Source organism: Cyprinodon tularosa, unplaced genomic scaffold (genome assembly GCF_016077235.1).
Source record: "Cyprinodon tularosa strain WSP-4 unplaced genomic scaffold, ASM1607723v1 ctg269, whole genome shotgun sequence".
NCBI classification, from domain to species: domain Eukaryota; kingdom Metazoa; phylum Chordata; class Actinopteri; order Cyprinodontiformes; family Cyprinodontidae; genus Cyprinodon; species Cyprinodon tularosa.
Genome location: NW_024038973.1, coordinates 477,003 through 501,272, shown reverse-complemented (window position 1 = coordinate 501,272; position 24,270 = coordinate 477,003). Strand labels below are relative to the sequence as shown.

The 24,270-nt window shown below is 38.4% G+C and overlaps 1 protein-coding gene across 8 annotated transcripts in view; it reads right to left on the bottom strand.

Moving 5' to 3' along the window:
• The window catches only part of LOC119786222 (RNA-binding protein Musashi homolog 2), a 387,008-nt gene that overhangs the window by 49,303 nt on the left and 313,435 nt on the right, over nt 1-24,270 (bottom strand). For all 8 annotated transcript variants that reach the window (XM_038289416.1, XM_038289417.1, XM_038289418.1 and 5 more), the window contains exon 10: nt 19,386-19,460. In XM_038289416.1, coding sequence (XP_038145344.1) covers nt 19,386-19,460 — 75 coding nt within the window. The remainder of the gene's footprint in view (nt 1-19,385; nt 19,461-24,270) is intronic.

Below are 24,270 nucleotides of genomic sequence, written 5' to 3'. Positions count from 1 at the left end.
CTGTTTTGGCCAGCGCCATGCTCAGCGTTACACAATCCACCACTGCTCCAGATACCAGGGGCAAGTGGGGTAAAATGTGGCCTGGCCCAAAAATAGCGCTGCAACACTGGCTTCCTCTTGATCACTGGAGCTGCAAACAATCTTTCCACATCGAGCGGAGGGATGCAGAGGGCTTTAAACCGTGATTATGAGTAGATGTGTATGAATCCATATGTCAGTCCACTGGGAAAAGAGTACAGCTGAGCAACTGGAGGGCTATTAGCACAGTCAGCAGGAGGGGAGGATGGAGGGATAGAGGGGATGGAGGGGGCAGCTGTGTGGAGTCCCGGCAAGCGACCGACTTGCCAAGCTCAAAGCTCTCAAACAGTGGGTGGCATCAAAACAACAGACAGCAGACAGAGAGCGCTGTCACATAGACACACATGTTGCCCTCTTCTGCTGCTGCTGCTCTCCAGCAGGGTCTGAAGGTGGCAGCCACGGATGGAGCAGGGCAGCTCAGGTTTCATTTCTGGACCTGCAGCGCAGCAGCGGAGGCATAATGAGCTTTAGTGTTGCCACTCTGCCTCTTACAGCAGCTCATCTTCCCCGCCACAGGAACCAGGACTGTGGGTCTCCATGGCCACAGCGCGTCTGCCTCGGCGTGTGAGGATGTATCTGCTGTCCTGGGGTGAGTTAAGACCCGGGTAAATGAGGTGAGCTTCCTCTTTCACCTCACCGCTGCCTGTGTAAGACAGCAGAGGGAGGTTTCTATAAAGACCGGCGCCGAGAGAGGGGACGCACATGGACGTGCATGTGACCTGTGACTTTTCCGCGTGGAGCGAGGGATGGGATCTGTCTACATGGAAACACACTTCACAGGAAAGGATAAACTAAGCAGAAAAGAGCTGGTGGTGCTGCAGCGCATCCTGGAGAGTCCATCTGATTGAGTCTTTTTCTGAAAGCAACACACACGTTGTCAAACGTGGTAAAAAATGCCCCATTTCCAATTTCTTCTGCTTTTAATTTAAACTTTTGAAAGCTCAAATCAGCAGTAAGAACCTCTTTGACAACATAAAGTATGTAGTGGAACTTAAAAGTAACAGATCATGCCTCCATATTAGGGCATTCAATGACAGATAAGAAAAAATAAATCATTGACATGAATCCGTCAGGGTTGAGGCCTCAAGTGAAGCACAGTTAGAGCTATTACACACAACCAGCAGACCTTCCTAGGAGTGGCTGTTATGGTGAATAGCTGAAAGAATTATTTGGTGACACAAAACCTCTAAAACGATCCTTGAGTCCTTCAAGGTCAGTCTTCATGATAAAAAAACGTAAAAAAGTGACAAGGCAAAATAGATACTGTACATGGTGATGGTATTGGTTTTCTTTGTTACTTCAGGACCTGGATAACGACACCTAACAAAGAGTTAAATCCGACTAATATGCTCTGGCACCTTCAAAAAGCAGGTCAGGCTCAAACACCCTAAACTATGACTTCATTAAACAATGCTGCAAACAAGGTTGGGCTAATATTCTCTAGCAGCCATTTTAAAGGGTTAACATTAGCCATCCCATATATGGTGACATTTACCATCAAGGAATGTTATTCTGCCTGCAGGGCATTTTTTTATTTAACCAGGTTGTTTTGGATAGCTTGTTTAACAATTGTGTTTCCTATATATTCAGGTAATCTGTTTTCGAATCGATAATTCTAATTAAATTCTATGTAAAGAACAGAATCATTTAAGAGTGAAAGAAAACCCAAACATGAAGATGTGAAAAGGCTTTGTTTTTTATAGCTCTGTACGTGAAAATGAGCCGTTAATAGGGAACAAAGCTGATCTTGCAGCAGTGCGGATTTATGACTGCGCCCACAGTAGAAGACAGGCCATGACCTACAGAGCTGTCCACTGACGTCAACCATGAACACTCACCGCTGGGAATGGCGTCATGTCCTCTGGAGCTCTGAAAGTCTGTGGCCATGTGTGTGCAGGCTGTAAACAGTCGAACGAGCAGACAGAAAAGGAAAAAAGAGATGGCCCTGGACAGTCGCTCCACTTTTCATGTCTTCAAAAACAAACTCAAAGTGTTGGTTTTATGCCTGTGTGTTTTTTCGAGTGTGGAAGTCCAAGATGTACTGTTGCACGGTCATTCAAGTGTGTAAGATCACGCTTCCAGTAGTCAGCCCCTATTTTTAGGCCTGCAACTCATGGAGTGGCCCGGCCTCCGCAGACCCATCGGGCTAATGATCAGCATCGGCAATTAAAGCCAATCTGTGAGTCAGTGTGGCATCAGGAGGGCCATCTGCTTCCAGCCCTGTAGCACTCTCTCCGGCCTGTGGGACCACTTGCTGGGGTCACAACTCGCCCAGCTTGCAGAGAAATGGTCACAAGATCTGGGGAGCAATCTGAACTGAGCTCAAGATCAATAGAAGCCGTTCTGCTGGCAGAATGCTGCAAGCAACAGCATCTCTTGAGGGCCATCAAGATCCCAAACAGCAAGCTCTTTCTTGTGGAGGACAATGTTGCATGCAGCCGTGACACCAGGTAAACTCCATTTGAGCCTCAGGCCAGTGATTCTTGCCGCCTGCTCCTCGTCTGCAGCCAAGATGTGTAGTGAGTGGAAAATAGAAGATGTCTGAATATTGTGAGGGTCAGATCCGCAGGTAATGACTAGACATGGCGTCCCAGCACACATTAGCATCCACTCAGGAAGTAATTAATGATAATCAAGATGAAGGACAAAACATTAATGATAGATTTTCCTTGTAATAAATAGAATAGGACGTACTTTTAGACGGCAGCTATCTTTGAGTCATTAACTATGGCCTTTCTGTCCTCAGTAGATGCTGTGGAATTGGATTTAGAAATACATTCTAAAACTCAACCAATTTCAGTTAAAAGGGAAACAAAAAGGGAGTCAAAGAGCAACTGATTTGGCTCTAAACCCACTAAGACCTCACTGATCTTGGGTGTGCACAGGATGCAGCTATATCACCAAACAGCCACCTTTTCCTCCTCACTCCTCGGCTCCCGAATGCGGTTCAAAGGCTCGCTGGGATATCATCCATCTCAATATTTTTCTATCTCCTTTCTGCAGACAGTAGCTAAACACTAGGAGGCTAGGTGGTATTTCAGGCCAGTGCTCGACTGTGACCTCTGGTGCATTTATTAAATGCTTGGTTGGCTCTGCTCCTATTCGTAGGGTCCATTCACCTTTCAGAGGGAGCTACTATCATCTTAGTTTCACAGGTCAGCATTTCTTCTTCCTAGCGTGCCACCTGCTGAGCGGGTATTCCTCTCTGACAGGTGGAGGAAGGTTAACAGGTCAGCAGGTTTCTTATCACTATTATTTACAGCTGTATAGAGCCTGTCGGTGTCTCTATGTTCATCCATGGAAACTGCTGCTTTTCTTTTCTCCAGAAACATGCTCCTTCAATCTTTGCTCTAAATTTCCCAATTAGTCAAACCAAATCTAAATATGCTTGGAAAGATTAGTTTTCGCCCGTCGACTTTTTCATTTTTTATGTAACAACCATACTATATGCCAATCTTCCTTTATGTAATAGATCATCTAAATGCAGGGCATAACTGTAACCTTTAATAAATAAAGTGATTTCTAAAAACAAAACCTGACATATGAAGTAGGCTGGATCCAGTCATAATGTTACATTTTAAATATGTGGCAGAAAATAAAACCGCAGGAAAATTTGGATACACCGCTGAAACCTGGTGGTGGCAGCATCATTCTGTGGGGGGAACCTTTTTCCAGCGGATAGCCTGATACATCCTGGAAGAGAACCTTTTTAAAAATCCTTACAAACAAAATGGGCAAGAAGAGATTTAGAAACGTCTAAGAGTCCAATGGTGAATCCAAGAAGCTAAAGACGTGTGCAAATTCTGTCAGTAAGAACTTATTTTATTCTTGCACCAAAAAAATCGCCATAAGGCAGGGAGTGGCAAGAAGAAATCCAATATTAAAACAGAGCACAGGACACTGGGTCAGCACTGACCGGATGATGGCTGGAGCTAAGATCAGGGCAAAATTGAAAAACAATCTGTTAGAGGCTGCAACAAACTTGGCACTTGGGTGGAGTTCATCCAGCATAGAGTATAATCTAAATGCAATCAATATGTAGCAACTCTTGTAAACTGATGTTGACAGCTGTTCATCTAACTAGGCTGGAGCTATTTTCCAAAGAAAGGGAGAAAAAGTTTATCTCGCTGTAAAAATCTTGTAGACACATTCCCCCATATAGAAGCAAAAAGTTTCAGAGTTTTAGTTTTAAAGCATTAAAAAAAACACCACCTTCCTTCCTCTTCAGTTATGCATTATACCAATGAATTAAGCTGAAGATATAAATACCGACGTTTTTGGCCTTTCCAAATTTCTCTTATTTAGCACAAAAAAAGAAACCAGAACCACCTACAGCGCTCAGTGCTGTTTGCTTTCCTACAACAAGAGAACTCCTTTACTGTCTGCTGGAGGAAGATGGAGTGTGCTGTTCTGTGCGGCGTGGCTGGTTGATGGAGACGGAGATACTGAACATAGAAGGACAGAGCCGTCTACTGTTCTTCGCCACTCAGCATATCTGCCAGGGAACGAAGTCTGACTGAGATAACAAGGAAGTCTTACAAGGACAGCATAACAAAGATGAAGGAAGAAAACCCAAAATAGTACAATGAGACAAACTGTTTAGTGTACTTCTGCAGTGTTCAAGTAACAACCAAGACTTACCAAGTGCACTCTCTGCTGCTCTTACCCCTGACCTCTTCTGATCTTTATTAGACCCCCCCTTCTTTTAGTGCTTAAGAAGCTGACTCACTGGACTTGAGTTGCTATTTGTCTGTCAAGACATCTGAAAAAGCCGGATGACTTAGTGTTTTGTCTTTCACTCACTCGCTCTCTCCTCCCCTGATGGGACCCCACTAACGTCTACATCCCTGGGTTTTCAGAGCAGCATAATGACCTCCTAGCAGCAGCCCTAATGGAGCCATAATGGTCATTTATGCCAGGGGAGGCTCCTAGGGCACGGCTGCCGAGGCATCAAGTGGCGCAGGAAAAAAAAAAAAAAAAGAAAAACGTCTGAGCGGTGGAAAAGCTCCCGGTGAAGTCTCTCCTCCTCTTTCCTTCATACAAGGCTGTTGGATCTCAGTCTTTGAATGAATACAACATTTCACTGTGTGCACATTCAATTGTGCAGTCCTGTGCGTGGAATAAAAGGAACTGATACACGGCTGGTTAACAATAGGGAGTACAATATGAATGTATGAGGGGTGTATAGCTGCATTTCATGTTCACTTCTACAGCTTATTCACAAGCATAATGCACATATACACACTACATTTTCTTTTTAATTACATTTTCCTCAGACAAGCTACTTATTCATGCACACGGCATAGAGTACACACAATAGGGTGTGCTGCCATTCTTAAACCTCTTCATATTTCTTCTTCTATATTTGCTGCCACAGCTGGGGGGAAAGACACTATACAGAAACTTTCTGTGCATATGCTTAACTATGCAGTTATTGCTAAAAAAAAAAAAAACACTTTCTCCATGGCATTTGCATTTTTATTATGCACAGTACACCCAGGGATTCTTCGCCACATCCTGTCTTTGTTTAAGGTAATCTAAGACAAGGGAAAAACACCGGAGTGTACTGTAAGGTTGAGATTAAACAGTTTATTTGTTTGAATGTAACTTGAAATCCTTTAATCAACTGAAGTCCTCCAAAGCACACACCTGGTTCAGATGCAGCGCATGTTCCTCCAGGCGCTGCCAGCTGAATAATACAACTGTGTATTTATCAGTAAGATAATGCTAATTAGACCGCTGCATAAAAACGAGAATAATGTACGGTAATGTCCCATATAGCATGTCAGCTCCAGCAGTCTTTTTCTTTCACCTATGATCACAGATATGCATAAAAAAAGAAAAGAAATGGCATCCTACCGCTCTAATATAATAATCAGATCCAGATCTCAACGGGTCATTGTCATGTAGTTTGTAATCTTCCGCTCAAATGGGATAAAAAATTAAATAGAAAGAAAAATACAAGCAGAGGTATGGCTGATTTTCTTCTGTCTAAACAGGAAGCAGAAATCTCTGTCTTGCAGCACGACAGGAGGCAATGATTTTAATTTGATCCTCTGCTCTTTAAAGTCATTTGAAATTATTCTCCATCCAGCTGGTTTGATATGGAGTTAGTTAGCATGGTGTATGCTCTTTAAAGTCTAACAGAAAGGAAGCCGGGGCCTTTTGTACCTCAGTTTAATTCAATAACAGTTTGATTTTAGTTGCTTTTTGAAGTCCAATAAATTTCAGGTCTGAGGTCTGATTATTTAAGTTGAGCTGAGTGCAGCTGCTGTGTACTTGATTTTTAGTCTTTGATTCTTGCCTCAGCAGCAACGCTGAGCTGTGTTAAATGCTGTTCATAGTGAATGTTGCTTTTATCCTATCCACAGATTAATGCGGACATCTCTGCAAACAGCTGCTATCCGCAGTTCCTCTCTCTGAGAAAGAGCTCAGTTTATCCCTAATTTTGGAAAGTATTATACATGTTGTAAATAACATATTCTTTGAGGCATAGAAAATGAAGTATATGAAAGTGTTTTTCTCTTTTTGACTGAAGGGCAGATTCAGCAAGTCAGTTTGAATTTGAATCATTGCACTTAATCACTAAGGGTTCTTGCATATTTTCTGATAAAAAAATGTTCACTCTTTACCAGAATTGAATTTCCATATACATATATATATATTTTATTTTTAGGATTCCCCTTTCCTTTTTTTATGAGAATAATTTGACAGCTTTACAGAAATGCTTGCAAAGGGCAGATATTTCAAGAGAGGTAAGAATTACAACTTTGTATGTATGTATGTATGTATGTATGTATGTATGTATGTATGTATGTATGTATGTATGTATGTATGTATGTATGTATGTATGTATGTATGTATGTATGTATGTATGTATGTATGTATGTATAGATACCTGTATGTATGTATGTATAGATACATGTATGTATGTATGTATAGATACCTGTATGTATGTATGTATAGATACCTGTATGTATGTATGTATAGATACATGTATGTATGTATGTATGTATAGATACATGTATGTATGTACCTCCAATACCTCACCGTTGTTCCTTACCTACTACACTTTAACGTAAAAGTAAATCCACCTGTATATAAGCCATCCGGATTGTACATATTTTTATTTTTTATTTCCTATTTCTTTATTTCTTATTTTTATTTTGTTTTTCATAGTGTGCGATACAGGTACACTTGCACCTTAATCCTTATTTACCTTGATATACTGTATATACCTGGATATACTGTATATATATATTGTTTATTGTTTATTCTTAATGCACCTTTTTCCTCCCTGTTTGCACCTTCTTTGACTTCTATGCCAATATGTGACAGGTGAATTTCTCCGCTGTGAGATCAATAAAGCTCATCTAATCTAATCTAATCTAATGTATAGATACCTGTATGTATGTATGCATGTATGTATTGATACCTGTATGTATGTATGCATGTATGTATGTATGTATGTATGTATGTATGCATGTATGCATGTATGTATGTATGTATGTATGTATGTATGTATGTATGTATGTATGTATGTATGTATGTATGTATGTATGTATGTATGTATGTATGTATGTATGTATGTATTGATACATGTATGTATGTATAGATACCTGTATGTATGTATGCATGTATGTATAGATACCTGTATGTATGTATGCATGTATGTATAGATACCTGTATGTATGTATGTATGTATGTATGTATGTATGTATGTATGGATACCTGTATGTATGTATGCATGTATGTATAGATACCTGTATGTATGTATGTATGTATTGATACCTGTATGTATGTATGTATGTATGTATGTATGTATGTATGCATGTATGTATAGATACCTGTATGTATGTATGCATGTATGTATAGATACCTGTATGTATGTATGTATGTATGTATGTATGTATGTATGTATGTATGTATGTATGTATGTATGTATTGATACCTGTATGTATGTATGCATGAATGCCTGTATGTATGCATGCATGCATGTATATACTGCATGTACTATATGTATGCCTGTGTGAATTATTGTATGTACTATGTGTATGTATGTACCATATGTATATATGTATGCATACATGTATGCCTGATGTATGTATAAATGTACGTATGTCTTTACTGTATGTATGTAAGCATGCATGTACATGTGCATGTATGTATGTATGTATGTATGTATGCATGTATGTATGTATGTATGTATGTACGTATCTATGTATGTATAGATACCTGTATGCATGTATGTATAGATACCTGTATGTATGTATGTATTGATACCTGTATGTATGTATGTATAGATACCTGTATGTATGTATGTATTGATACCTGTATGTATGTATGTATTGATACCTGTATGTATGTATGTATGCATGCATGTATGTATGCATGTATGTATGTATGCATGTATGTATGTATGTATGTATGTATGTATGTATGTACAGGTGCTGGTCATAAAATTAGAATATCATGAAAAAGTAGATTGATTTCAGTAATTCCATTTAAAAAGTGAAACTTGTATATTATATTCATACATTACATACAAACTCATATATTTCAGATGTTTATTTTGTTTAATTTTGATGATTACAAATGACAACAAATGAAAATCTCAAATTCATCATATCAGAAAATTAGAATATTACTGAAGACCAATAAAAACAAAGGATTTATAGAAATGTTGGCCAACTGAAAAGTATGAACATGAAAAGTATGAGCATGTACAGCACTCAGTATTTAGTTGGGCCTCCTTTGGCCTGTATTACTGCAGCAATGCGGCGTGGCATGGAGTCGATCAGTCTGTGGCACTGCTCAGGTGTTATGATAGCCCAGGTTGCTCTAATAGTGGCTTTTAGCTCTTCTGAATTGTTGGGTCTGGTGTATTGCATCTTCTTCTTCACAATACCCCATAGATTTTCTATGGGGTTAAGGTCAGGAGAGTTTGCTGGCCAATTAAGAACAGGGATACCATGGTCCTTCAACCAGGTACTGGTAGCTTTGGCACTGTGTGCAGGTGCCAAGTCCTGTTGGAAAATGAAATCTGCATCTCCAAAAAGTTGGTCAGCTGCAGGAAGCATGAAGTGCTCTAAAACTTCCTGGTATGTGGCTGCGTTGACCCTGGACCTCAGAAAACACAATGGACCAACACCAGCAGATGACATGGCACCCCAAACCATCACTGACTGTGGAAACTTTACACTGGACTTCAAGCAACGTGGATGAAGTGCCTCTCTTCTTTTCCTCCAGACTCTGGGACCTTGATTTCCAAAGGAAATGCAAAATTTACTTTCATCAGAGAACATGACTTTGGACCACTCACCAGCAGTCCAGTCCTGTTTCTCTTTAGACGCTTCTGACGCTGTCTGTGGTTCAAGAGTGGCTTGACACAAGGAATGCGACAGCAGAAACCCATGTCTTTCATACGTCTGTGTGTGGTGGTTCTTGAAGCACTCACTCCAGCTGCAGTCCACTCTTTGTGAATCTCCCCCACATTTTTGAAGGGGTTTTGTTTCACAATCCTCTCCAGGGTGCGGTTATCTCTCTTGCTTGTACACTTTTTTCGACCACATCTTTTCCTTCCCTTCGCCTCTCTATTAATGTGCTTGGACACTGAGCTCTGTGAACAGCCAGCCTCTTTAGCGATGACCTTTTGTGTCTTGCCCTCCTTGTGCAAGGTGTCGATGGTCGTCTTTTGGACAACTGTCAAGTCAGCAGTCTTCCCCATGATTGTGTAGCCTATAGAACTAGACTGAAAGACCATTTAAAGGCTTTTGCAGGTGGTTTGAGTTAATTAGCTGATTAGAGTGTGGTACCAGGGGCCATCAATTTTGAACCTTTTCACAATATTCTAATTTTCTGATATGATGAATTTGAGATTTTCATTTGTTGTCATTTGTAATCATCAAAATTAAACAAAATAAACATCTGAAATATATGAGTTTGTATGTAATGTATGAATATAATATACAAGTTTCACTTTTTAAATGGAATTACTGAAATCAATCTACTTTTTCATGATATTCTAATTTTATGACCAGCACCTGTATGTATGTATGTATGTATGTATGTATGTATGTATGTATGTATCTATGTATGTATTGATACCTGTATGTATGCATGCATGCATGTATATACTGCATGTACTATATGTATGCCTGTGTGAATTATTGTATGTACTATGTGTATGTATGTACCATATGTATATATGTATGCATACATGTATGCCTGATGTATGTATAAATGTACGTATGTCTTTACTGTATGTATGTAAGCATGCATGTACATGTGCATGTATGTATGTATGTATGTATGTATGTATGCATGTATGTATGTATGTATGTATGTATATATGCATGTATGTATGTACTACAATGCGTGTCCCCGTATGTATGTATGTATACATTTATGCATGCATGTAAGCCTGATGTATGTATAAATGTACGTATGTGTTTACTGTACATATGTATGTAAAAATGAATGTATGTATGTACTGTCTGTATGTATAAATGTACATATGTAAGAACTGTATGTATAAATATATTTAAGTACTAGTGTTGCGCCGATGCCATTTTTTGGCCCCGATACCTGGCTGTGCAGTATCGGCCGATACCGATACCATAATAATGTAAAATAATTGCCATCATGGCTTTGTCAAGCTGCTGCCTACCTTTGTGAAGCAGGAAAAAATGTAATACAAAGTGAAACCAGTAGAACTTTTTATTGCCTACCAGGAGTGAGTGACAATAGTTGAATAAACTTATGGCTCTCAAAATGGTATCGGTGCCCTATTTGTTGGTACTCGCCGATACCGATACCACCATTTTAGGTCAGTATCGGGGCCCCATCCGATACTGGTATCGGTATCGGTGCAACACTAGTAAGTACTGTATGTATGTATGCATGCATGTATGCCTGATGTATGCATGTATGTATGTACATATGTACTGTATGTATGTATGTAGTATCTATGTATGTATGCAAATGTAAATGTAAATGGGGTGGGGCGATAGATGAGGGATGGATAGAAAACTGAATGGATGGATAAACTGAATAAATTATGAATGGTATGGTAAATGGCCAGTCACATCCATCCATTGTTGAAAAGGAAGCGTTAGAATGTACTTAACTACATGCATTAACAGCACAATGCTGCAGGTGTAATATAATCTACTTTACTTTTCTATAAGGAAGCATCTTGTGTTAAATGTTCAAAACAAAACTTCATTAAGTTTTGAATGGTGTACAAAGTAAGGAAAGTCCAAACAAATCAGCTTAAAGCCTTTGAAATAAGGGTTTCCTAAAGATGATAAACAATCATGTAAGATTCTGTTCTTAAAGAAACTGCCTGATGAATAAAAAAGACTTGGTTTCTAACTCCTAATTTGCTGCACGCCCCTTACCATCTTTTATTCCGCTACAATGGTAAACACTGCTGTTCTCTTGATTACTACACATCCGTCAGACAGTAATGTCTGAAATTAAGTTTCAATTCAAAGTGAAGTTCACACATTATGCTGAAATTATGCAGTCACGAGGTAAACAGTGCTTGATTTGCAACACTGCATATAAAAGACAACTCTGAATTCTAAAGTAGAGCAGCAAATCAAAAAGTCTTGCTTCATCAGACACTTTTTACTTCCCTTAGTCCTTAACAATTCACTGCATAAAAAAGGGACAAACATGCACAAAACATATGCATTTTAAATATGATTTATTTCAAAAGGTGCACAAATAATTTGGAGGCTTTATAAAAGTGACCCTGGACTGTTTTTATTTGTTGTAATAGCTTTTTAACCTTAATTTGTTCTTTATCAATTTAAACAGCTGGAAAACAAGATACAGCATGAATTGCTGACAAGATAATCTTTACATTGTTCATGCTGCAGAAACAGCAGATATTGTACAGAATTTTTATTCTGCCAGTAAGGATTGCTATTTGTTTGAGGATTATTATCTGTTCTGACCAGCAGTTGTGTCGCTAAACCATCAAAGACCCTTTGTGATGATTTGTGCATGTAAGCCCTGGTAGAGAAGCGATGTTACGGCTGAGCACATACTTAACAAGGAAAGAGTGCTTTAAAGTTTGAACACATCCTCTAGGCTGAACATTTATTCCCAGTCTCCTACTGCTTCATAGGATATATTAAAATATCAGACAGCAACTGTATATCACACCTCTGCTAATCCCATGTCTGCTGACAGCGCTCGGAAAGACCTACCAAATAGGAATATAAAGCAACTCTGGAGGGAGGATCTAAACCCACTGTAGGAAAACATCTCCGCCTGCAGATGCATTTGGAAAAATGCCACCAAAAACGGGCAGCGGGCAAGAAAGATGTTTGAGAGGGGGCGTGGTTTGGGTCAGAGAAGTGACGGTGTGTTTTAAAAGCAAATCTTAAATGAAAACTAATGCTGACTGATGTTAAAATATTCACCTAAAAAAATGCAACTTCCAAATTTCCAGTATGCAAATATTAAAATATTTTGAACTGAGCAAGCTTACAAAGAAATTTAAAAAAGTGTACATTAATATGAGGAGAGCACTTTTAAGGAGACATTACGGGAGTTTTTGGTAGAAAATGTCTTTAAGATAGTCTTTTTATTTGACCTTTTATAACTAAAACATGGTTTGATGTTCAGACTGACACCTCAGTAGTTTAGCACCAATACGTCTATAAGCCTGTAGTCTATTTTCCTTCGTTTACTTCAGGTCAGAGGTTCCAGCTTTTTTGAGCACATCAGTATTGAACGGGTCTGACTAAGCAAATGACCGAAGCATTATATGTATTAGTGATACTCTGTGTTTCCTGTGTAGTAAAGCCTTCTTTTGTCAAAAGACCTCATATGTTAAACGTGACATGAATATTGTAACTGGTTGTAGCTTTGTATTATTTCTTGGACATCTACCTACTCCTTTTGAGCTTTACTAACATGTCCATCATCTCAAAGTAAATCTTGCTTGCATTGTTGCTCAAAGAAACTGAAAATAAATAAATAGATGAATTTTGTGGATACTCAGACGTGACCGGCATCCAGCTCAACTCACACCAATGGCAACTCTGGGTAAGGTGAAAAAAGGAAACAATCAAGCCTTGTCAAGTATGAGAGTGAGCTATTATAATATAAGCAGACAAGTGCTGCAGTTCTGCATTTCAGCCACAGGTGGCAGTATCATTCTCTCTATAATGCCTCTTTAAGGCTCAATTTTTACAGTTCATCTACTAAACAAAGTTGATTTGAGGCTTTAGTTGCTCTTTTAAAGGCACAGTTAAAGCTGACTGTTGCTCTTTTAAAGGCACAGTTAAAGCTGACTGTATGACTGATTAATTGACCCTAAGTCTTAATTGGCCGATAAGAGACTCAAAACTTCTTTCAACTATTTAAACCACAATGCAAAAGCGCAACAGGTTACCATCACAAGAAGTTATTGAGAAAATTAGCTATTTTTTGTAAGAATCAGATGAAAATGAGCGAGCATGAGCACAGAAGTTTCAATAAGTTTTAATTGGGGAGTGATGGCCTTGTGCACAGGTCTCAAACTGGTTCCAGAAAGGGCTGTGTGGCTGCAGGTTTTCTTTCCAACCAAGCAATAGCACACCAGACTCCAGTCATCTCATCAAGTGAGTCCAATCTGAGCATGATGACTTGATGAGATGACTGGAGTCTGGTGTGCCATTGCTTGGTTGGAAAGAAAACCTGCAGCCACACGGCCCTTTCTGGAACCAGTTTGACACCCCTGGCCTAGTGGTTCTAGCATTGTGCTTGGGTCCCAGAGGTTCTGAGTTTAAGCCCCACACATGCCCATGGTGTTCTACTCTTGGTCCTTGAGCAAGACCCTTAACCCCAGACTGCTCCCCGGCAGCCATTTACATCTCACTGCTCCCCAAGGGGATGGGTTAAATACAGAGAGTGAATTTCCCCTTTGTGGCACAAGAAAGTATTTACATTTATAAGTCATTTAGAAGGAAACTGACTATTCAGTAATATTAAATACAAATATAATTTGTAAAAAAACAACAACTGTTTCATGTAAATCGGGAACATTAATATGGTCAGTTAATGTTTTTGTTGCATCTTCTGTTTTTTACAGATCATTAAGAGAAAATACTATCAGTGATTTGTAGTTCTGCAAAAGATGGATCAGAAATAGGCCATGAAAGTCTGATCAGTCGATCTTTAGCCTTAGCTGGTGCCTGAATGTCTGTGTTGAGGTAATGGATTGAAACGTATTTGCTCTCACAGGCAAGTCTCTGACCAACAAATGATCTGATTTACATCAGCAGTTTACACTGTATGGTTAATACAACAAGCAGGCAGCTTAAGTGCACCCGGATTTTAATTATACGAGTATGTTGGTACACAATTCATATCTTAAAAAAATACAAACACTCTGCACTGAATCAATACAAAAAGCTTTTTTTTTTACGTTTGACATCAATGTCAATTTCATACAGTTTTTATGAGGTGCTGAGCTTAGGCAGTGACTGCAGCCTCTGGTTCAAGTTCAGTATATATCACTTCTGCTTCACCTCCAGTTTTTAACAACTAAACTGTTTTCTTCAGCTGCAGAGATGTCAGCTTTGATTTCTCCTTCTCTCTTTAGGTTTTATTGAGTTGTTCTACTTAATTCGCTGTTTCATCACTGATCAATGTTTTATCACTGTTTTATCTTGAAAACTGAACAATTGCCTAACCTCTTTTTTTATGTGAACACAGGGACCCCTGAGGTTTACTGGGTGTAAAAAGGAAAAAAGTCTGAAAGGCTGCTCACAATTTACACCTCTTGAATGCCGACCTCTTCTCCTCAGCGCCGTTTATAAACGGGAGCCGGTGTACAGTGTGAAAAGATTCACATCTTAAAACCAAGGATGCTTTCCCCATTTTCCCGAGGTAGGACACAAGTCAATATCTAGCCTGAGGTTATTTAATTTAGACAAGCAGTTTGATTCATACATTAAAATTTCCAATTACCTGTCAAGAGTTGAGTGAACCCTGAGGAGGCTGTTTTAATCATACAGCTTTATCAAACTCTTTAAATTGAGTTTAACGGGGATAGGATCAAACATTCTGCCTCAGGGAAGGTGATATCCCTTAATTTGGTGAAAATAGTCAACATTTTGAAAATCCATGTTTCACCACATATACATAATAAATCTTTGATCCTTTCCTTTCCTTCTCCGTTGACTGATCTAATTCATGTAGTTGTTAGAATGCATCTTGAAGAACTGATAAAGACCCACAAGGGATCATTTCATACAGGCCCAGTGAGAAGTTTACTTAATTCTCATCATGGGATGAATATCATATTAATTTAGGGCTTTTAGAGGCAATTGAACTGTTCTTTCCCCGAGGCTGAAAGGATAATAAAACAAGTAAAATAACAGAGGTGGAACAAAGTCACAAAAAATAAATAAACCTTTATGGGGCCTGACGTCGAAGTCTCAATGTTTCAAATGTCTAACTAATCCTAATCAGCTATCCATGAAACACAATAAACAGAACGTCTCAAAGCATTAAAGTTAAACTTCTTTATTTAAATCTTTCAGCCCTGCAATTTTTTAGGATGTATCCTATATTTAGCTCGACTTTTTTGATATAACCGAGTCAAGTTTTAAGTCATCATGTCTGATTCGAGCCAAATTAGTGTCATGATGTTGGCTCTGATGACTGGCTTAATTATTCATTCCATTCACCTGTCCAACACTGCCCGGTTTCTAATCACTGCTCATTTCACTCACCTGCTCCTGCCTCTATTTAAGGTGACTGCATCTAGTTATCAGGGCCAGTTTATCTTGTTCTCTCATGCCAGTGGTGAAAGGGTTTTTAGCGTTTCCTTCCTACCATCTGAACAGTTTGTCTGAACGAGGGGTGTCAAAGTGGTTCCAGGAAGGGCCATGTGGCTGCAGGTTTGCTTTCCAACCAAGCAATAGCACACCAGACTCCAGTCCTTCATTAAGTAAGTCCACTCTTAACATGATGACTTGATGAGATGAATAGAGTCTGGTGTGCTATTGCTTGGTTGGAAAGAAAACCTACAGCCACACGGCCCTTTCTGGAACCAGTTTGACATCCCTGGTCTAAACTGTCTTTATGCTCCTGGACCTCTGAGCCTTACTCTTCTAATCTTTTTGCCTGACCTGGCTTCGGAGTCCTGCTGGTTCTCATTTCTATGGGGCTGCAGGGCCGGAGACGCACTGGGTGGCGCCCATCACATCTTGTTGGCAGCCCACCGGCTGGATCCTACTCGCTCTCAGGACTCGGGGTGAACTGTTAAACCAGGTTAACGACTCACTCGTTCACGTCATCCTCCGTTGGATATACGTGGTCACTAACCTGTGTTTCCTTTTACAGGTAGACACTCCAGCTACTGAAGCGCAGACCTGTTTTTAAATAAACGCTTTTCATTTATCCCACTGTGTGTGTTGCCTCGAATATTGGGTCCTCTGTTCTGAGTCAATACAGTAAGAGATGCTCTAAGCCAACGACGATACAAGCAGACTTGGAAAAAAGCATTCAGTTTTTTCAAAATGTGTCTAAATGAGGCTGTCCCAAAATTGGGGGATCTGGAAAGCTAATTACATGCTAATTAAACAATCTCAATGCTAAGCTAATAAATAGCTAACCTAAAAATCAATAGAAGTATCAGTAAGTTCATTATTTCAACTGCAACTCTCTTCAGAGACATTTATGAGAGAGAGCCATTGTTACACACCACAACGACAGAGCTACCGTTGTCAGTTCTTCTGCATGACAATATTTTTCAATAGTTGTTTAAACTTCGAATGTAGTGCACTAGTTAAACAGCAGGAGGTGCTGCACAGATGGCTTTAGATCCCAAAAAAGTATTTCAACAAAAATGACAGCACTATGAGGCATCTACATATGGTTTGTTAGCAAACAAAGAGGTCAAGAGGTGAAGTAAACACTCAGTGACTGCTAAGCATCAAATAAAGTTTTTCTGCTATTCAAGTTAAAGGATGGAAATAATCAGAATAGAAAACAGGAATATAATTAAACAAAAAACTCTGCTTTATTTTATTGGCTGATTTTTAAAGAGGAACATATGTCCATACTTCTTTGTGCAAATAAATATATAAGTAAACTAAGTATGAATCTAAGTATATTGATCATTATATCCAACACTCTTTCCTAGGATGACTTTGAAGACAGATTATAAATATAAGGACAAAATTAAAGCAAATGAACAAAAAACTGGTTCTAAAATGGATATAGCAGATTAAAATTAGGCTTCTGGGATCCCTGACCTTAACCCATCACAAATGTATGGTCTGTGCTTAAAGCCCAATCTATTCCAGGAAACTAAGGAGTTTAAATAATCACTATTGTGATAATAGAATTCCCAGATAGCAGATTATTTGTGCAACTCTGTAAGGTGTTTATCGAAAAAATTCACAATCTTTTATGTATAAATTAGACTCTCTGGATCAAAGAAGATTCATCATAAAATTAAACTAAGGCACCTGAATATTGTCTTATCATCTACCACTAAAAGTTAACTATTAAATGCTTAATCAGTACCCATAAATAGTATGTTTAAATGTATATACCAACTGTAAATGTTTTCCTTAGTCCTCATTATTCTCCACTTTGACAAAATCTTATTCAACTAGTGATTTCCATTTGCTTTACTAGTGAAACTGATACCTTTCACTGCAAGAAAGTAGTTGTTTTGAGAAATTCTGGAATTGTAAACAGATTTCTTAACTGACTCTTTTGGGTTCCCCTTTTAAACACAACTAAAGTACCATCAGGTTTTTGAGAGATTAAATAAAATAACTACTTTAAGCTGAATATTTGCTTTAATCTCTCAGAAACCTTAGAGTATAATAAACTTTAGCTTCAAAGTTCTTTAAAAATATAAAATGCATAGAAAAATAATATAATGGAATAAACACAATATTTATTTTCCCTTGGCAGGACAATTCATGTGGACATTCGTATAATGTTAAACAACAACAACATAAATAATGAACAAGGATCCATCTATTATATTCTAGCAGTTATTTAAAGTGGATTTTTTTTCTGAATAATAACTTTACATTTTAGAAAATGTACAACACAATTAATGATTGTAAATATATCAAAAATATTTTAATGATATTTCACACATTTAGCCTAATATTTTTCAAATTAATAAAATCAGTATCAAAGTCTGTGATTGTTTGTGGGGTTTTCTTTATAAGTAATGTTAATAGTATTTAATTAAACTGGTACATAAAGGTTTTGTTGTTTTTCAGTAGGTCTGAAGTTGCTTTAGAGACGCATTGACCAAAAAAAAATTTTTTTTCAAAACAGACATTTTTGTCCTTAATGACTTCAAAAGATAGAAATTTAAACTAACTATGTTCAGGATTTTTATAAAATCCAAAGGTAATTCCTTCCACAGTCAGATTAATTATTATAGTAAAGAATATCATAAGATATATATGATTTTTTATGTTGCTCATCCCATTCTTATATTTCTCGTGTACTTTGACAAATACTATGTACTTTATTTCCTCCTGTTCCTTCAAATAACGTTATGGTCAAGTCTAAAACCAACATATACCTCATCTGCAGGTGGTCACAGCTGGACCCCCTGTTTTACCATTTCTGAATCCATTTCACAAAGAATATTACTGAGATCTGAGCTGCTGGAAGATATTTTCCATTCTGTCTCATCAGTGGCAGGAATGATGTCTGGCATGGCAAACAGAGTAAGTGTAAGCTCCCTAAATAAAGCATGAAATTGACAGGATGCCCGTCTAAGTGAGGAAAGCACACAGCCCGCGGCCCCTTAAGAAGGACGCAGGTACAGCTGCTCACCTCCAGGCTTCACGCCTTCCATTTGGACTTCCATTAAAGCGCCCAGCGCTCTCTGAGTCAACACTTTTAATGCAGAAAATGACTTTATTTTCCATTATAAGCACCATATTAAAAGATCTGCCTACACAAAGAGCTGCTAATTTTTTCCACCCCTCCACAGAGACATTTGCATACATTGGACCACTGAAGACGGAAGAATTTTAGCCCATTTCAGTGATTTGGTCATGGTTGTGTTCAAGTGAGGGATAGAAAAGAGTAAGCAATTTACTTCACCATGAGTCTGCTTTCAAAACCTTGTTGGGAAAACCTGACACGTAGCACATATATTACCTCGCAGATGATTTGGTGACTGACGTGTATATTGATGAAGATTTATGTCTCCACATTTAAATGTGGGGGTGTGATTGTCAACGTGTGGGTCTGGTTGTGCAAAACAGAAGTTAGGTGCAACAGATATTTCAGAGAAGCTTCTGACTCACCAGGGAACTGGTAGCTATAGCTGGGTGCAAATCCAGTGTATCCGCGGCCATACGTTGCCACGATGTTAGGGTAACCTTTGTTAGGGAAACAGATAAAAAAAAAAGGTGAGAAAACAGTTTAAAACATACCAAAACACACACTATTATAGTGTATACAAATAATACAGTATGTTGCAGAACATTGCAAAATTATTTACATCCCGTTGAAAATGGTAATGTTTCAAGCTTTTGGAATTAAAGGAATTAAAACAAGAGATGAAGACAAGGATGTTAAAGGAAAAACATTCTGGTTTTATAACATTTTGCTGTTAAAAAAAGGTAACTCTGCCAGTAAGGTCAGAGTTGTCCTCCAACTTAATACCAAGTCATTTAGAACCTGTTTCTTCAAAAAATGCTTGAAATTCATCAATATTATTTTTTCTGATCTGATTGGTTATCCTGCTGAAGTAAAACCATTCCCACATCATAATGCTGCCACCACCGTGTGTCATAGATTTTGTGTACTCAGGGTTATAAGCAGTCTGAAGCCACAAGGCCAGAAGCAATCTTTGTTGTATATATGTAAGTCATTAAGTACATACACTATATTGCCAAAAGTATTTGCTCACCTGCCTTGACTCACATATGAGCTTAAGTGACATCCCGTTCCTAATCCATAGGGTTCAATATGACGTCGGTCCACCCTTTGCAGCTAGAACAGCTTCAACTCTTCTGGGAAGGCTGTCCACAAGGTTTAGGAGTGTGTTTATGGGAATTTTTGACCATTCTTCCAGAAGCGCATTTGTGAGGTCGCACACTGATGTTGGACGAGAAGGCCTGGCTCTCAGTCTCCGCTCTAATTCATCCCAAAGGTGTTCTATCGGGTTGAGGTCAGGACTCTGTGCAGGCCAGTCAAGTTCATCCACACCAGACTCTGTCATCCATGTCTTTATGGACCTTGCTTTGTGCACTGGTGCACAGTCATGTTGGAAGAGGAAGGGGCCAGTTCCAAACTGTTCCCACAAAGTTGGGAGCATGGAATTGTCCAAAATGTCTTGGTATGCTGAAGCATTCAGAGTTCCTTTCCTTGGAACTAAGGGGCCAAGCCCAGCTCCTGAAAAACAACCCCACACCATAATCCCCCCTCCACCAAACTTTACACTTGGCACAATGCAGTCAGACAAGTACCGTTCTCCTGGCAACCGCCAAACCCAGACCCGTCCATCAGATTGCCAGATGGAGAAGCGCGATTCGTCACTCCAGAGAACGCGTCTCCACTGCTCTAGAGTCCAGTGGCGGCGTGCTTTACACCACCGCATCCGACGCTTTGCATTGCACTTGGTGATGTATGGCTTGGATGCAGCTGCTCGACCATGGAAACCCATTCCATGAAGCTCTCTGCGCACTGTTCTTGAGCTAATCTGAAGGCCACATGAAGTTTGGAGGTCTGTAGTGATTGACTCTGCAGAAAGTTGGCGACCTCTTCGCACTATGCGCGTCAGCATCCGCTGACCCCGCTCCGTCAGTTTACGTGGCCTACCACTTCGTGGCTGAGTTGCTGTCGTTCCCAAACACTTCCATTTTCTTATAATACAGCTGACAGTTGACTGTGGAATATTTAGGAGCGAGGAAATTTCACGACTGGATTTGTTGCACAGGTGGCATCCTATCACAGTTCCACGCTGGAATTCACTGAGCTCCTGAGAGCGACCCATTCTTTCACAAATGTTTGTAAAAACAGTCTGCATGCCTAGGTGCTTGAATTTATACACCTGTGGCCATGGAAGTGATTGGAACACCTGATTCCAATAATTTGGATGGGTGAGCAAATACTTTTGGCAATATAGTGTATGTAAGTAAATTTCATCACAACCTGAAGAGACACAAGGGGCGATAATGAGGCAATTAGAGAGTTTATTGACATGAATGAATAAGTTTTGAAGTTTTGATGGTTACTTGAATTATTTTTTCACTTAAAAAAAAAAAAAAGAATGGAGCCAAAATGAAAACACATTTTGGGAAAAAAATTCTGATTTGGCCAATATCTTCCTCACATGACTGATAAGCTGGTGTGCTTAAAGCAGCATCTGTATCACACATTTCTCAGTGTCTCCAGATTGAATGATCCATCACTAATGCTAGCTGACATGATAAAGTAAGTAAAACCTGCCTGATTACAGAAAATGTATTATAACCATGGTCCATCACTGATGTGTGGTCATGCTCGCTTCCTAACTGTACTTCCTGTTTACTACAGCCAAGTGTAATGTCTATAAATAACATATAAAAAAGATGGCTTTGGGCTCAAGCCACACCCAAAAAATATTGTTCTACATTCCTAATTTGGATTGGAATAGAGTCTGTTATATTGACGTTGGTACAGATCTGAATAGAAATGTGGAAATAATAGGTAAACATTTGAAACCCCTTGTTAATTTGCTACAACAGATGGAAACCCATCTATATCACATTTTCTTAGATTTTTTTTTTCTTTTAAAGTTTTGCTCAAAATTGGAATCACATTAGGATAGAAACTGAACTATATTCAAATTCAATTACACAGAGGGGATGTTTTTTCTACCAGTTGGCTGATTTATAGAGAAAAATGTTTGCATTAGGTTAGTTAATGCTTATCAAAGTAAAGAGTGTGTGAAAAACCAGAAGGGGTGGGAATACTTTAGCAAACCATCAATAGCCTTAGGGAATCAGACCTAGATGGAACCCTAAAAGGTTTTCCTGTTATCTCCATTTTCTCAAAATTACATGTTTCAGTTAAAATGAGTGTAGCTCTGCAACCACAAGGTCTATTTGAATATATTCAGGGTGAAAGTAAAGAAAACACTTGTGAGATTTATGGGGTGTGTGAATATAAGCATATATGTTACTGATGAAGGGTAAATGAAGATAGCACAGCAACATTTCAGACTTCCTCTAAAAAACATTTTCAGCATTCACAACTCTCTGAAATGATACTTTGGAAGCAATTACTCTCTTTTAAACTAAAGTACAATATGTTGACATTGTTTTTGCAAAGCCGTCCAATTCCAAACTGAAACTAAACAGAATTGCAGAGCTTTTTTATTTACAAAAAAAATCAGGTGAGATTTCCAAAATGGCCAATTGGCACAGTTGTCCTGATCTGTGTTAATATGCATTTTTTCATGTAGAAACATTTATTTTTCACATCTGGATCACTAGTAATGATGAGTAGAGTTGAACGCAAAAGTTTTGGACAACGATTAGAAAATTCAACAGTGCACCCAAACACACATCTGCAGCCTCACATTTTCACAGTACCTCGCTACATGTGGGTGCGCAGAGCCATAATACCGCAACAGACTGATTAATTTTGACGAATCATACATCATTTAAACTGTTAGAGACAGTTAAGTTAATCTAGAGGAAAGATTGACATTAGTTTCAGCCAATCAGAGCAAGCCAAAAGCATTCTGTTAGCTTGGTCAGGCACCTGAATTGGTGGCTTGTGAAAGCTACTTCTGGATGCTAAAGACGTGTAGATACACCCAACGTGTTTTCTTTAATGTGATAGAGATCCCTTTTAACCGACCATGTGTGGATTTAGTGGTAAAACAGACTTTTTTAAAGCTAGTTTCTAGCTAAGCAGTTTCATCTTTTGCCGTTTATTGCCTGCAATGCTATGGTGTAGAGGAAGTGAAGCATATAACTGAATTCTACACTGCAAAAAAATTAAATATAATTAATAATTTTTCTTTATATAAGTGCATTTTTTTCCTTTAATTAAGGATTTAAGTAAGACACTTTGCCAATGGAACAAGTCAATTTACACTTAAAATAAGAAAAAAACAGTTGCATTGTCTTATTTCAAGTGCATAATATCTAGATACCTTATTTTAAGAGTAAAAATACTCCTTCCATTGGCAAATCATCTTATTTACCTGCTCAAACTAAGGGTAAATACCCTTAATTTAAGACATTTTTACTCATTTTGAGATTGTTTTTGCAGTGTACGGAGTCGCTGCTTTCATTTGATGTGTATTTTGTGGTGTTCTGATCCTGGGTTGTGGCTGTGGGGAAAGAAATGTTTATAAGTTGCTATTGTGTGGTGTATTTACATTTTACATCTTTTATTGCATTTGAGCATTACTTTAATTATGTTTTGCACATTTTAAAAAGATTTTTGTTGGCTTGTAGCCTAATTTCTACAGTTAAATTTGATATGATACATTGCTATATTCTTTGATATTAATGTATGGTTTATCACTGTTGTTATTGTGTAACTATAATGAGGTACCTTAAATGGTTTCAAAGGGTTAAACAATGACTTAAATAACCCTAACACAGATAACACAGAATTCTTCTTACAGTCTAGAGTTGCTGTCCTCATTTGAAATACAGCAACAAGCAAGGAGAGATTTATTTGTGTGCTTTAAACCTAATAAAGCATTGTTGACTGAAAAACATTCCTTCTAAGCTGAGCTTAACAACAAGCAGCTCCTCAATCACTGCTTCTCTTTCACAAACATGTCAGCCTCTAATCACAATCACGCTACCTTAGTTGCTTTGGCCGAAATCTCTGAACTACTGTCACAGATCGTAGTGATTAATTTAGTCAGTAAAATTTTACAAGGATAACTATAAAACTGGAGCCTACTCTTTTCTTTCAAGAAAGGAAAATATGATCATTTAAAACCCAACTATTAGTGAATGCATAAATTCTTTATGATCTTACTAAATTTATACATTTCTTTCCCAAAACTGGAGCTTCAGAACAGGTTTTGATGTTTTTATGCTCATGTATTCTCATCTCCATGCATACTTTTGTTTACATCTTTACAAAGGCTGGTAATTGAGAGCTGCAGTCGCATTTGTTATGGTTGGAAAACAATGTTCAAATATGACTACTCTTCTCTTTTTTAAATGGCAA